Source organism: Rhipicephalus microplus, chromosome 3 (genome assembly GCF_043290135.1).
Source record: "Rhipicephalus microplus isolate Deutch F79 chromosome 3, USDA_Rmic, whole genome shotgun sequence".
In the NCBI taxonomy this organism is placed as follows: domain Eukaryota; kingdom Metazoa; phylum Arthropoda; class Arachnida; order Ixodida; family Ixodidae; genus Rhipicephalus; species Rhipicephalus microplus.
In genome coordinates, this window is record NC_134702.1 from 21,888,371 (window position 1) to 21,904,742 (window position 16,372).

A 16,372-nucleotide genomic window follows, 5' to 3' on the forward strand; every position below is an offset into this window, starting at 1 on the left:
CGTTAGCAAAACGCGAGCACTATAGTCTGACGCCAGGCGCGACCAGCGTCCCGTCAGCGCGGCCCAATGGCAACCGGCGCGAAATGCGACGTGCTGCATTTCGCGCCGATGCGTTACCCAGACAACACTATAGAGAGCTTTAGAATACCGTTTGCAAGCGCTGCGGGCGTAGCGGGCGCCATATGAGTTAGAATAGCGTTTGCCCTGCTGCGAACCGCAACGCACTGATAGCAGCGCAACGCCTTGCGCAGCGACACCGTAGCCTCGAAACCAGCGCTTACGGGCCACATGCGGGCCGCCATCACAGCACGCAATTTCGGATTTTCTGCGTGCGGTCCGCGAACGCGAACGCCGACTCGCGTTACGACGCATGCGCAATGGCAGCGACCGCACCGCAAAGGCTAGCGGTGCGCTATTCTAAAACTCCCTTATGTCTCCCTCTTTTTTTTTTTTTTTTTGTGACGGAGGGACGCCGGACGCGCTGAAACGCGCATGCGTCAAAGCAACACAGTACGGCGTGTGGGCAGGACTGGCGCCTGGCGTGGCAACGCCGACGTGGCGCGACGAAATAAACGCCGCCGAGCACGCGCACCGCGTCACGTCGAAATGTATTGGCGCCTTGACTGTGGCATGTAGTCATGTTCTCACATGACACGCATCTTATGAATATCACGTTTGCACCAGTCACATACCTTCGTCATCTGTTGGCGTCACGTACGTAATACCAAATTTGGCATATATAAAGCTAGCGAAAAGTTCGTCAGCGCATCATCAGTGTGGCATGTAGTCATGTTGTTATATGACAAGCATGTCGTGATTATCATGTTTGGATGTGTCATTTAGCTATGTCATCTGTTTGCGTCGCGTAATACCGAATGTGGTACATGTGAAGCTAGCGAAACGGCCACGAGCACATCATAAGCGTAGCATGTAGTCATGCTGTGACATGATACACATCTCATGTTTATCAATTTTGCACCAGTATCATACCTTCAGGAGGTTTTCAGAAGCCTAGAATGGGAACAGTTAGGGATAAGAGTTAATAAAGAGTACCTTAGTAACCTGCGCTTCGCCGATGACATTGCATTGCTGAGTAACTCAGGGGACGAATTGCAACTCATGATTACGGAGTTAGACAAGGAGAGCAGAAAGGTGGGTCTTAAAATTAATCTGCAGAAAACGAAAGTAACGTACAACAACCTCGGAAAGGAGCAGCGCTTCGAGATAGGTAATAGTGCACTTGAAGTTGTAAAAGACTATGTCTACTTAGGGCAGGTAATAACCGCAGAGCCTAACCATGAGATTGAAGTAACTAGAAGAATAAGAATGGGGTGGAGTACATTCGGCAAGCACTCTCAAATTATGACAGGTAGATTGCCACTATCCCTCAAGAGGAAGGTATATAACAGCTGTATTTTGCCGGTACTTAGCTACGGAGCAGAAACCTGGAGACTCACAAAGAGGGTTCAGCTTAAATTGAGGACGACGCAGCGAGCAATAGAAAGAAAAATGGTAGGTGTAACCTTAAGAGACAAGAAGAGAGCAGAGTGGATTTGGGGACAAACGGGGGTTAAGGATATCATAGTTGAAATAAAGAAGAGGAAATGGACATGGGCCGGGCATTTAGCGCGTAGACAGGATAACCGCTGGTCATTAAGGGTAACCAACTGGATTCCCAGAGAAGGGAAGCGGGTTAGGGGGAGACAGAAGGTTAGGTGGGCAGACGAGATTAAGAAGTTTGCGGGTATAAATTGGCAGCAGCAAGCACAGGACCGGGTTAACTGGCGGAACATGGGAGAGGCCTTTGTCCTGCAGTGGACGTTGTCAGGCTGATGATGATGATGATCATACCTTCGCCATCCATTCTTGTCCCGTAATACGATGTTTGGTACATGTAAAGCTAGCGAAACGGCTGCGAGCGCGTAAAGAGTGTAGCATGTAGACATGTTGTTACATGATGTGCATCTCATGTTTATCATGTTTGCACCAGTCACATACCTTCGTCATACATTCACGTACCGTAATACCAAATTTGGTATATGTGACGCGAGCGAAACGGCCGCAAGTGCCTCATGAGCGTGACATGTAGTCATGTTGTTACAGGACCGCATGTCATGATTTTCATGTTAGGGTCAGTTGTTTGTGTTCGCCATGCAATCATGTCATACCATACAAGTTTTGCGACATGCCATGTGAACGAAACCACTGCAAGAGCTGCAAGACCATGCCCCGCCGCGGTGGTCCAGTGGCTAAGGTACTCGGCTGTTGACCCGCAGGTCGCAAGATCGAATCCCGGCGTCGGCGGCTAAATTTCCAATGGAGGCGGAAATGTTGTAGGCCCGTGTGCTCAGATTTGGGTGCACGTTAAAGAACCCCAGGTGTTCAAAATTTCCGGAGCCCTCCACTACGGCGTCTCTCATAACCATATGATGGTTTTGGGACGTTAAACCCCACATATCAATCAATCAGTCAGCTGCAAGACCATGAGATGTAAATCATGACATTCATGACATACATGTCATGATTTTCATCTTATGACTAAATAAATACGTTCTTCATGCAGTCATGTTATGCCATACCATGTTTGGTATCGATACCAATATTGAAACGGCCAGGAGAGCTAATAGTCATAGGCGAATAAATAGATAGATAGATGGATAGACACGCGCAAAGTCGCCGAAGTTCGCTAAGAAATGCTTCGAATTTAAAAACAATGGTACGAGCGCCACTTTAGGCAACAGCCATGGTGTAAGAACAAGTGGCAACAGGGTCTGTACAAGCCACTGGCATCAAAGCTTCACTCACTTCGTCGCAGCTGTCGCAGTAAAGTGAGGTTCGGGAACACACTTGCCGGTAAGTGTACTTTGCAGCGAGTGAAACTAAACTCTCTCGTGTGACGGCCCACAAATGACACTCTAGGCAAAGTGTACTCGCTCAAAGTGCACTTAAGTTGCCACGTGTCTGAAAGAAAAAAGCAGCTGTTTGAAAAAAACCGAACAGCTGTTGTCTAGGACGTGCATGGTGGCTACTTCACACAGTATATTTCTGTGCGAACCATTAATTCCTGCTGTCTTCCCTCACAAGCTTCCTTTCTATGCCATTTCTCCACGAAAACGAAAATGCCAACTAACAATCTCTATAGTGCTCTAGCATATCAACGTCACAGGAGAGGATATATGTACTCTGTCGTCGTTTATGAAAGGGAACACAGTAACTCGTGGCTGGCTCTCTCCTGCGGCTGATGATGATAGCGAGGCTATATCCTTCGTAACGGGCGGGCACTTTGTGGCACCCTGGCCAATGATAAATAAATAGATAGTACCATAAAAAAGACAAAGAAGATGCACAGGCAGCCTGGTTGATGAAGAACTCCCGAAGTCCCAAGAGGGTTATTCGATTTCATTGTTCTAAGGGAGTCTTGCTGTGCCTCAGTGTGGTGTAGCCCACCCCACCATCTGTGACCCCGCCATCTGCGCCAACAAACCCCAACGTGGCAGCGAGACATTGGGAGGGCTCAGTTACGTGCACTCCGTCACAATGTGTGCGGTATGGTCGCATCAGCCCCACCACACGCGCTTGGATATTTCGAGAGGAACGATCGCTGCTTTTGAAATAGCCGTTGCCATGATGCGCGTGCATATCTGCATAGAACATCTAAATAACGTCTGGAAGGCTTAAGCAATTCACCTGCAGAAACAAAGCGTGGCTTCACCACGTATGGTTGCTAACCAGGCAAGATGGCGGACCTATGCGCTACTCTGGTCCTGTACAATGTTGGGTCCTGTAGGGAGCATATACAGTTACTCTAGTTAAACTAGACATTGCAGACTAGTTTACCATAATGGGCTCTATGATGAATAGTCGCTTCAATGCATGTGCGAAGTCTGAGGACACAATATTCCAGATGCCAAATCAATGTATTTTCAAGAACATCTATTTTAGCTCAAGACGTTTTGTAGACATTTTGTGTTTCTGTGACAGTTGTTACATAGTAAAATTGGTTGTAACTTCATTGTGTATGAGAGAACGCTCCTATTGCAAACACGGCGGCTGCAGCAAGCGGTGTGAGCATAGTGCATTCTTTAACGCAAACTTTTCGGTGAAAGTACAAAACTTTTACCAAACGCCCCAACCCCAGCGTATGAGCGTGCGACCACGCCTTGTAGGGCAAACCACACGTGGCAGAGGTAAGAGGTGCGCGCTGTTGCAACAAGTGGGAAGACGACTTCTAAAGTGCGCTTTCTCACTGGTGAGAAAAAAACACGTTAAAGTGCCACCAAGCTCTGCACACCGCTAGTGGTAATTGGTGCATATAAATAGCTCCCCATTAGTATATGCTAATTAACGTACGCTTCCTGGCCACAATGCGATGTGTCAGTGTAGGTTTGAATGCCCGGTTGCCTGCTTCGGAAAATATTGTTGGGAATTATTTTTCTTTAATGTCTTCATGTATATACATGTACTGGACATGATGGCGACGGCAAGAACTAGTCCAAAGGGTTCATATAAATGCTATCGTGATATTAACGTGCAGGAGAGGTACATTGCTGGTTTACGATTTTTCTACATTCCCTCAGCTGCCGCGTCATCGACATTTTTGCATCAACGAATAGCCATCGACGCCCTAGCGATTTGCGACCTAAGACGCAGTTGAAGCAGTGGTGGCGCCTGGGGATAGACAGGGGAGGCTGGAGCCCCCCCCCCATTTTTGCCTGCTCCGCATTGCCCCCACCCCAAAGAACATAGTCATAACCCAATCGCTAAGTTCCCCACCTCCCTGTCCCCTCTGAAGGAACCATAGGGAGCCATAGCAGCAACAAAGGCCATTAACAATTTTTAGCCATTACCTTCAATATTACAGGCATGCTTGGTTCAACTGGACCCCACTAGATGGCACGGCGTGTCCAGTTTAATTAGAGTAACTGTATACGCTTCCTACAGGACGCAACAATGTACAGGACCAGAGTAGCGCATAGGTCTGTTATCTTGCCTGGTTAGCAACCATACGCGGTGAAGCCGCGCTCTGTTTTTGCAGGTGAATTGCTTAAGCCTGTCGCCAATCGCCAGTCGACATGCCTGGCGTGTCAACGGTCCTCGAAAAAACAAGAAGCGCCTGCTTTTGGGACTGTGCCAAGTGAGTTCAAAAACATTTTTTAGTCTGTCTGGCAATGCAAAGCACAAAGGTGTAGTGTAATGCCGAATAACACGCACTGGCATTGCCACATGGTCAAGTGGCGCCAGCTATGGAAAATAAGCAACAACTCACAAACACAAAATTTAGGTCCTTCTAGATTCAAGGGGGCCTCACTAAGCCGACAACATTGAATACTTCAGTATGTTCTTCGAAAATGGTGCCGAATTCACAAAAACATTTTGCTGTCGAAGCCCCAAAACAAATAAAAGCACCAGTTCGTAGCTAACGAACCACAGAGCGCACGACAATCACTTGATAGATTCCAGGTGGATGATGACCGCCTTCAGCGGTACGGCCTGTGCCCAATCTTCCCTACAATGCATGGTTGCTAGCGGCATTGAAAAACAAATGCGTTACTCTGATACCTACAAGTAGAATATACAGTTACTCTTAGGCGAAAATTGAATTTTAAACCACTCGCACAATTCCCCATATTAAAATTCGGTGATTTTTTCCATGAATAAACAGAAACGAGGAAGCAGCATCTTATTACCTCTTTTGCTGCACTGAAGGTTCTTTATTTAGTGCAGCTAGACTAATTGTAGGCGGTTTGTCTGACGTAATTGGGATCATTTTGCAAACGTCCTAGTGTGGCGCATTTGTTCTCGTGCATTTACTTTGATTTCTCACTAAGTAGGGCAATGGTGTTGATAATATTGCCGTTTTAGGCGTTGTGATACATTGAGCTTTCACTCTGACGTAAATTCTTATTTGACTTGAACGTAAATTGTTATTTCAGTCCCTTTAATGCATGCATCCGATTTTCATCTATGCAGTTTCACCGTCACAGCTTTTATGTTTCTTCCGCTCAAAGCAGGCTCAATTCTCTCCACGTTATACCTTCTTATCTCAGCTGTCTTACGCCTATCGATTAACTGCGTAAGCTCGGCCAGCTCCGTTTTGTCTGTTGCATTTGAGGCTTCCATGGTTAACGCCTCTTAATGAGATTTTTCATCCCTTGAAATTAGCTTGCCAGTGTCCTGTCCAATGACTGTACACCCCAACTCGCATTGCACACTCCTTTACGACACTATTCAAATTTTCATTGATTGTGTCAACGCTTTTGGTTCTCTCGGTTAGAGCTGCAAATATATTCAGAAATGAAACTCTAAATTCCTATACTTTTCCTCTCAGTGCTAGGTCATTAAAAATCTGCATAGTGTAACATCTGACTGAATACAAAGTGAACACAGACTCATTACTGGCAATGCAGATAGAGTTCTTTATGTGCTCTAAAAAGTATAACGAAGTTAAACTGATCCAACTACAGGGGCATTGTATGTATGAAGGTACACGCATTTCCTTCTTTGCCTCCAGAAATTGCCGCTAAATCTACATTTTAGCAGAAAATGCACCATTCTTTGTACATTAGAATACAAAGGGTTTTTGTATAATTTGCAATTACTATAATGTTTTATTTGTACCTTAATTACTAGTTTTAAAAGTCAAAAAGCCACATTAGGACAAAAGAACAAAGCTTAGGCCCATTATTCCACATGATAATTGTAATAGCCTTGAAATTTGATGGCACCACCCCATTAAGAGTGTTGGCTTGTGCACAGTTGACCCTTCTGGCACGTTCACCAACCAGGTACCAACTGTGACAGTGGCTATTTACACTCATCCTGTATTCTTTTCTGGCATCTTTTTTGGTGTTTAAGCAGCGTGTTTCCAGTGTCGAGTTGCGACAGTTATTCATTAGCACACGTTCTGTGCGTTCTCATCGAGTGTCCTTTGTGCTTGGCAACACATTGCATGTATGAAGTTGCTTACCCATCTTCATGCGACATTCTATTTTCCTGCTATCACATTCACTGCTCCACCCTCGCCATGACTTTTTTTTTTTTTTCACATGCATTTTTGAAAAATGAGATCATGTCACCCGCCGCATTACTGCTTTAGACATAGGGAGTTTGACACACCGATCTACCACATTTAAGAGGTCACGATGTCAATATGAGTAACTTAGAAGTGTGCGAGTTTGGGCTAGTTGGTATGACATGACGATAGTTATAGCACGAAAACAGAATGATGACAAAGAGACAAAGTGTCTCTCGTGTCTCTTTGTTGTCGTCCTGTTCTCGCGCTATTACTATCGTCATGTCAATATTAGAGTGCACTGCTCGCGAAATTTAAGGATTTTCAAGGATGGCAAAAAACTATCAAGGGCCTTGAAAATGCATTTTTCTAATTCAAGGGTTTTCAAGGATTTCAAGGACCTGTACGAACCCTGTTGTTTGTTACTCTGCCCGAGAGTTGCGGTGTGTGTGCACAACTGAATGGGAGCCTACATGAGTGAACATGCCAGCCCACTGATTCGCCTTTCTCTCAGTACCAGGACGCATGCGCCCCCCCCCCCCTCCCGAACAAAAAAAAAAAAAAAAAATTTGTGCTCTGCACGCCTTTTAATCTCTGAAAATTTCGTTTTGGAAAGCGGGTTGCTTCGGATCGCATTGCCAATATCTATCCCCCTTCCCTTCTCTCTGCCACAACGGCAGCAGAGGAAAATGAGAAAGGTGGATTACCACAAGAGGCCACTTCCATACGTGTCCGGCTGTGGCAACACTAGCTACCACACTGCTACTACCAAATGGTACAAACACTTGAAAACATCCAAATAAAGCCACTGAACATTTGCACTTAGTTTCTACGTGCCTCCTAAGACTTGCCGTATTCAAGTTTTGTGCGGCACATCATGAAGCATCTACACACTAGTGCTAAGGAAACGAGTTCTAGCCTTGAAGACAAGTTCACTTGTCAAAACATTAACCCGTTTACAGTTTTCATCGCAAGCTTCCATTTTCCTTTTCCATTTTTTTGGACATCCTTAATTAGAAATCTACAGCACATAGTACATGAAACCTGGTCACATGCACCGCTTATGGAGGTAATCTGCATCTGCATAGTTTTGACCTTTTCACCATCTTTGTGTTTGTGCGCTAGTTTTATCATGCAATAATCTGAACTCTCCTAGTTTAATGTGCTTAAACGACTGGTAAGTAAGGCAAGAAGTGAAACAACCAGGTAAAAAAATTGTTTTATTGACATAGTAACTCCATTGACCAGTGCTCTGCCATCACTTCCGTTCACTCTTTGGTATGAAGGAAGTGAAGAATGCTGCTGCCATGTAGACGCATTCACTTGGCTACTTACTTGTAATTCAACACATTTATTCATAATTTATATATTAACAGATTAGCCCCCAAAAGTCTTGTGCAAAAGAGATCCAAGTTATTTTTGATGAGTTTGTACAACTCCTGTCATAGTTCAACTTGCACAGCCAAAAATTGTCTACAGACATAAGTACTGCACATAAATTGAAAACAGTTTTCTCATTGCAGCATCAGCATTCCACCAACAATCCCGATCAAAGAATCCTGTAGGTGTTTAATGTTTTAAGGGCTGGTGCCACCGAATTTCGGGCTTGTGCATTCTTTGGTGCAAAGGTTTCCTATAGCTCCAGAAAGCATAATACAGGCACCAAGATTCACATGTTCTTGCTAAATAATTCAATATTGCCTCATCTACGTGAACAACTTTCGGTTTCGTTTCTGGACGCCAAGGTGGGCAGAGACGCAGCAGTGTTGGGTGGTTTGGTCATGTGACCACACAAGGCTGTGATGTATGTGCTGCGCATAGTCTGCTTTCACACACACGTGCCACACAAGCACCTGGCAAAACAAACTCGGCGCAGTTGCCATGGCTAACTGCAGCAGCTGCAAGTGATTTCGATGCTTTGCCAGTATGTACGTTGCAGAGGTCCAAAAATTTCTTGTGTCACTGCTGATCTGCTGTGACATCACTACAGCTTTCGTTGCCCCTCCTATAGCGTGCTGCACACCAGTGTCGGCACACTAGTAATCGGTCTCGATTGGGAAAATGAGCACTTGGGTGAATTTCAATTAAAATATATTCTAAATGTTTGCTGTGTCCAACCCTTTGTGTGGAGTGCCCTTGCATACAGAGGACACCCACAACAGGCTTAATTTAGCCTCAAAATTGTATGGCACCACCCTTTCCACTGTGCAGACTACTGCCAATGTCACCTTTATTCACTAAACATTTAAATATAGTAATCTATATAGAACAAAGTTGATGAAAGTCGATGACTCTCAAAGGTCAGAGGTAAAATGTGAGAAATAAAAAGGCTCGATGAACGCGCAGACAAAAGTAAAAACAATGAAGGCAATAAAATGGTAAAATAAAAATAATGTTCATTGTGATCATCTCAACTAAGTTTTGAGTAAAATATTTGCAAGCAAGGTTAAAAGCTTATGTACATATAATGGCTGGCATCAGTTCTTGCTTCGAAGAGAAAGCTGCGTCTTTGGCATGCTTTCTGCCAGCGTGTCTTCTTTCGCACTCAAATCGGACTCCTGGAAAAAAGAAAGGAAAAAATATATATGCAAGAGAGCAGCCCAGCAGCAAAAAAATTAACGAAGTCAATGCTTCTTTAGATACTGAACAGTGTTTTTAGCAATACATAAGCTCTACATTAGCTGCAATTTTTCAATTTTTTTAAAAATAGATTAAGGAGTCAAAAATCACATTTTGGCTTTTAAGAGCCAAAACTACGACACGATTATGAGGTACACCGCAGTGGATATTTCTGACAATCTGGTGTTCTTTAACATGCACAGACATCACGCAATTCACATTTATATTCATTTATATCAAGCATTGTTGAAAACTGATTTGATATGCCCGGGGACTGCAGGTGCAAAGAATAAGGATTTTATTTAAACGAAATAAAACATTACATGCGAATAAATATACATTTAAATGACTGCTTTCACGGCTTAGCACTCCTACATTGCAGTGAACCCCTTTCAAGAGGGTTACATACCAACTAATAACAGCTATTCATTCATTTTGAATACTTCAAAATTTTAAACAATTTCAAATCGAAGTGAATTCGTATACAATATTTGTTTGAATATTTAAAGCATTCGAATATTCACACAAGCCTCGTCATCACCCATCTGGGAGACTGGAGCCCAAGAGGAGAAAAGCAGGTGACATTCTGGTAGAAATTCGAACTTTTCCTTTGCACATAGTGATGGGAGTCTTGACAGACACGACGGTGAGAATGCAACGTAAGCATTGCAATTGACAGCTCGAAATGGCCAGACCTGGTACTTACTGAGTGTTGTAGAACAGAACACTCCCCCTTGCACTGGCAGAGGGAGGAGCAGCTCCTCTGCTTTCTTGAGCAGCCGCAGCGCCCCTGGCGGCATGTTCCCCGGCACTTGCAGGCAGCCGCTGATGTGGAACGCTACGCAATAGTGGCACAAGCAGTTGAAGGCCAGTCGCGGAAAAATTCAGACTCTGAATATCTAAAAGAAGCTTTCATAACAGCTTAGACACACAGCATAAGCGCAGCAGCATGTACTATACTGCAGTTCGCACTTAAAAAAGTGTATGTATACACAATTAAACCAGCATACTTATCATCAAAAACCAATGTTTGAGGAAGGATGATGACTATCTTTTTCTGTCTTGTGTTAGCTGACAATAGCAGATTCCATTGAAAGAAGAATCAAGCCACTTATTTTCACTTCATTGAGAACATCTGTTACTGTTATGTTTGCTCTCGAGTCCTCCTTCTCATGTCGTTAAAGCAGAACTTCGCTCCCTCATTAACCTCAACATGTCACCCCTCCCCCCCACACACAAACATGTGCGCACACACACTTGCACCTCTTTATAAGAAACGCTGATGTAAGAAACACTTGGGGTATATGAGACACCGTTGTGACTGCACTGACATGGGGGTTGAACAGAAAATTAAGAAATGGCACCCTGTTTAGAGTCCTTATGTAAGAAACAAAAAGTGCTGCCTGGTACATGCAGATGAGAAAATGCACAAGACAAGTTTTTTTAGGCAAAGGCGGCCGAATACAGAGGAAGAAAAAGGAAAGAAAATGTAAGGAAGAAGTGAAGGTGTGCTCCTTACAGGCAATCGATCCTGCAAATAGGAAATATAAATTTATAGCAAAGTATAAAAGAATTCAAAATGGACACATGCATGCAACTTCACAATGACACTACCAAACCAATATAGACTCATTTTATTGCATTGCACCACTCAATAGCACTGAAAAAGGCAGTTGAACCTCTCCTGGCGAAGCATTGTCCAATGAACAAAGAAAAGAAAAAGTGACTAGCTTTAAACATACATGCAGATTTCACAGCAGCAGGCAGAATTCTGGTTATGAGAGGAGTTATTTTTGTAAACGTAACGCCGCTGATGGAGTGCCAGTGACTTGTGTACAGAGATTTATGACAAGCAAATGGAATTAACTTTTTTGCTTTTTGCATGATTGTTAATGTGCAGCCATGCAATATGCATTTCAGAGTAGCCAACGATGTCTTGAATGGTTCTTGTTATTCTTTAACAACCGAGAATGCTTGGCCAAAGAAACTGCACACTTGCTTTATTTGAATGTTATACTTGTTTTAGCACACGTAATCGTATAGGCAGTTAATTATGCTTCGAACTACCACAAGGCATTAGTGGGGAGGGTTCAAATAATTACGTGGAGACGAAACTTTGCAAGCACACATCTGAATCAACAACAAGAGAAACATCTTTAGCGTACATAAATACACCGTAAGAACGACAATAACCATGAAATTGTAACTCTTGGGTACATAGAGCGTACCCAATTTTGGGAGAAAATGCTACTCATTTCATTCGCTGCAGCCGATAGTGTGTTGTATTGCAAACCGTCAAAAGCAAACTTCGCTCCATTAATTTAATACACAGACCAAACTTAGGCCGAGTAATAATCCCTTGTTTCTGAAAGTATTTCCTCCTCGAAGTGGAGTTCATAAGTGGAAATAACTGGAGCCTTGCTGCAAGATTTCAATAAAAATATCTGTATTTGTTAAAAAAAACACTCTGCCTATATGCAAAGGAAAAGAGAGAGAATCATATCAAAAAGCCAGAAAGTCAGAAAAAAGTGAAGCTATGAAACTCTCTATATTTTGCTTGTCCATTTTTCTGGTAACTGCTACACATGCTGCCTGTAGAGTCCGTTTCAGACTTAAGAGAAATCTCATAGTGCGTGGTCTTGTGATGCGGCCATGATGCAGCCAGCACGACAGTCGCACGCCAGCAGCAGCGCGCGCTTGAGGGGTATTGTATAGGACCGCGTCATCAGCTACGGCCGGGCACGCTGGCCGCATTGCGAGGCAGCGAGTGAATTTTTTTGTTGCGGAAACTGCGTCGATATTTCTCATGTCGCGGTACGCCTTATTGCCATCCAAAATCAGTGCAGTCATCACTGCTGCTAGTGACCTGATGGGGTATTAAGTGAAGTTGGAAGCTGCATGCATGCATTTCGAAGCCTGCGAGTCAGTGCTGACTGAAGTGATGAAATGCCATTGAGAAGAAAAACGTTCTAGTTTTATTGTGTAGAACCTGCTTAGCTGCACAGCAGTCACTGCAGAGGGCTTCGTTTGTCTTTTTTTTTTTTTTTATAGCGTGGCTCGGTATCTGCTCACCGTGATATTCCCCGTCGCAGCACACAGCGTTTCACACAGAAAGAAAAAATACAAGTGAATGCACTCAGTGCACAGGTATTTCGAAAGAGGAAGCAACGTATGCTTTCAAACTGTCTTTCTAGAACCCTATTACTGCAAATGAAGGCCGAGTGGTTGGCATCGCACAACATTTAGCACAGAATATCGACCTAGCTGAACGATGAAATCAGCAGGCTGCCCGACAATGTGGCCATCGCGCACAGTCATCGCAGACGATTCAGATCGATAACGCATGGAAGTGTCTGCGCATACGTGAACTGCTGCCGGCGCGCAACTGCAACGCTGGTCGCAATGCGATGCCATGTGCTCCGAGTTTTCCCCAAGTGTGAAAAAGATTGTACATGCATGGATGCATGGAGGTGGAGTTTTGAGCTTACTCAAAACTCCACCTTCAAGGCACACACAAAAAAAAAAAAAAGAGAGAGAGAACAAGAACGTACCTTAATATTTTTGGGCTTGTCATCTTCGTTGGACTTCCGCTTGCGGTTGGGCTGCAAGGAAGGTCAGAAAAGTAATCTGTTAAATTAATCTCGCAGCTTAAATGTGGGATTCAACATATCAAATAAACGCTACAGCTATGATAGTTTATGTAGGTTAGTTATTATACTTGTAGAGTTTGTCAAAGTAGTGGTGCAAGGAATCGAACCTGCAACCTTGGGTTTGGCAGCAGCCGCGATAACATAAACACTGTGTACTGCCCTGCTCGGCACGAGGAAGGGAACCAGTGTTGGCGGCAATATGTTGAAAGCAGCATACTTTTTTTTTTCAAGGACTGAGCTTTTCGGCTATCTATCGATGTACAGAAAAGAGAAGAAAAAAAATATGCCATGCCTACATAGCATGAGTGGCAAAGTTTCAAGCTCTCCTCCTTGCATCATGCACGGTAATAGTAATACCTCGCATAGTGCTGTGTAATTGCTAATGACCCAAGTAAATATTTTTGTGATACAAAGCTTTTTACTGGGCACGCAAGAAGTTTTAGTCTAACTAAAATTTCTCATGTGACCTGGTGAGCACTGACATTAAGTTTGTTTATGTCAAGCTTTTTGCATCAACGACCCCCTAGTAGCAATTCGTGACCTAACACGCAAGTGCGGGACGAATAACTCACTGTTATTGATTTCTGTGAATGGTATCTAGTATTATTCAAAATGACTGGCAAGCCCGCCATTTCTTTATGGTAACCTCCAGATTGTGCCACAGCTGACCCCTCCTCCACAAAAAAGAGCGACGAGAGGCTCAGCTGCTCTGAAAACATTTCGTGTAGTAGAGGCACACATTAAGTTATGCCTTGTCACCTGCATTGCCGTCCTCACCGTACAAAGTGTTGACTGGGGCTGAATACTTCTATACCATGCGAACTTTTGGAGCACATAATTTTCTCTAACTTGGTCACCTTTCCAGAATCAAATTCGTTCTTTAGCACGTCACAGCATGGATTTAGGAAGTCATTCTCATGTGAAACGCAGTTGCTTTGGTTTACTTATTCGTTACATATCATTCTAGATCGGAGTTCACTGGTCGACTGCATTTTTTTAGACTTTTCGAAGGCTTTTGACAAGATTAATCATCACCTACTACTATATAAGCTCAGGACCCTTAATATTGAGGGCGGTATTCTTGCTTGGATAGAGTTTTTCTTAAACGCTCACAATTCGTTGTTGCCAACAACTACAGCTCACCCTTTTCTCTTGTTACTTCTGGTGTGCCTCAGGGTTCTGTGTTGGGCCCTTTACTATTCCTTATTCATGTTAACGATTCACCCGATGTTGTAACTTCTTCGATTCACCTTTTCGCCGACGACTGCGTTGTTTACCGAGAAATTTAATCTAACTCTGATGCTAGTTCTTTGCAAAGTGGCATTAATAATATTGCCAGCTGGTGTAGAACTTGGCGCATGGACCTCAACACTAACAAATGTAAAGTTTTACATATCTCGCGAACTGCCGGACCCCCTGCTAACTATATCTTAAATGCCGTTGATCTAGAGTCTGTAACTTCGTATAAATACTTGGGGATTCATACAACATCTGACGTGAACTGGAAACGTCATTAACTATGTTATTAACAATAGCAACCGTATGCTACGGTACCTACGACGCAACTTTAGCCGTGAAACTAACAATGTATAAAACACTAGTTCGTCCAAAACTCGAATATGCATGCGCCATTTGGGACCCTTTTCAACTGAACTTAACTCACTTGCTTGAAATGGTACAGAATATCGCAGCACACTTCATTCTATCTAACTACCATCGCACTAGCAGTGTTACGTCAATGAAACGCAGCCTTTCGCTACAGTCACTTGAATCACGTCGCAAAGCATCTCGTCTCATACTTTTTCACAAGATATTCAATCATCCACTTTTAAAAGCTCAGTTCATTACTACTCCATCCTTTTACTCAGCTTGTTTAGATCATCAACATAAGGTACACAACATTAGCTGCCGCACTAACACTTTCCATCATTCCTTCGTCCCACGCACATCCAACGACTGGAACCACCTTCCCTCGGACATGGTTTCCATGTCAAATCATGACTTGTTTTCTTCTACAATACAGGAGTACTTAAGTGATGATGCGTATGACGCGTGAAGTGTACATTGTACATATATATGTTATACTCCGTTTGCCCCATGGTTCTGATGATACTTACACATACATTCAGCGTATTGCCTAACATCGAATTTTCAAGTCTTGTAATCTTTATTATTTTGATGTTACTATGTTTGCTCTCGTTTATAGTTTATTATTTTTTTGTACCCCACTCCCCTCTGTAAAGCCATGTGCGATTGAGGGTAAAATAAAATAAAATAAAATAAAATGGTCATGTTGACGTGCAACATGCGTGCAATGGGCTTTTTCCGCACTTCCAACCAGGCGACAGCATGGCGACGAACCGTTAACAGTGGCAGAGTGACGAGTACACATTGAATCACGCCGAGTTCTTTTTCACAGTTCTTTTTATACACAATTTTTTTTTTAAATTCTGTAGTTTCAAGGAATCATCCAAAGCGAGGCGACGAAAATCAGGCATGAAGCGCGAGTGCGTTTGCACGCTTTGGCGCAAGCGGGCACCATGATATGACCACTTAGATGTAGACTTCATAGTTACTAACGCATCATCACTCAGGATGGTATGTGTGAAATGTATCACACCGAACAGGTAGCACTAGTATCGATGTTGCAGGGCCCTCCGTTTTCCGATGTATGCAATTAAAATTAGGGCAAGAGGACCTACGCATACCGAAAAATAGAATGAAGGGCACATCTCAATTCTGATATTTGATGTCAGTGCTCCTTCAAGAAGTAAATGACAAACAAAACAAAAATCATGTGGACATTGATTTTTTTAACAAACACACTAATTTCCCCTTGATGACACTCCACAGTTTTGTATTTTTAAAATTAAATGTATATAACGAGAAGTTGGCGCCAATGCATGGCGCCGACTACTCCTCTGCTCTTGCACAATGGTTGTCACCGCATATTAGAAAACAAAAGAAGGCTACCTCAATACAAAACCACCCCGATAAATTTTTTCATGCAATATAGAATGTGAAAAAACAAGTATTTACAGAATTGCATCTCTCAATCATATGGTGGTTTTGGGACGTTAAACCCCCGCAA

General features: G+C 43.4%; 1 protein-coding gene across 1 annotated transcript in view; it reads right to left on the reverse strand.

Annotated features, from left to right (window-relative positions):
- Positions 1-8,206: 8,206 nt before the first annotated feature.
- Positions 8,207-16,372, reverse strand: part of LOC119163465 (chromosome-associated kinesin KIF4A) — an 82,508-nt gene continuing 74,342 nt past the window's right edge. The window contains exons 24-26 of the mRNA XM_075889067.1: positions 13,183-13,233; positions 10,338-10,469; positions 8,207-9,570 (exon numbers count right to left, since the gene is read on the reverse strand). Coding sequence (XP_075745182.1) covers positions 9,490-9,570; positions 10,338-10,469; positions 13,183-13,233 — 264 coding nt within the window. The 3' untranslated portion in view covers positions 8,207-9,489. The remainder of the gene's footprint in view (positions 9,571-10,337; positions 10,470-13,182; positions 13,234-16,372) is intronic.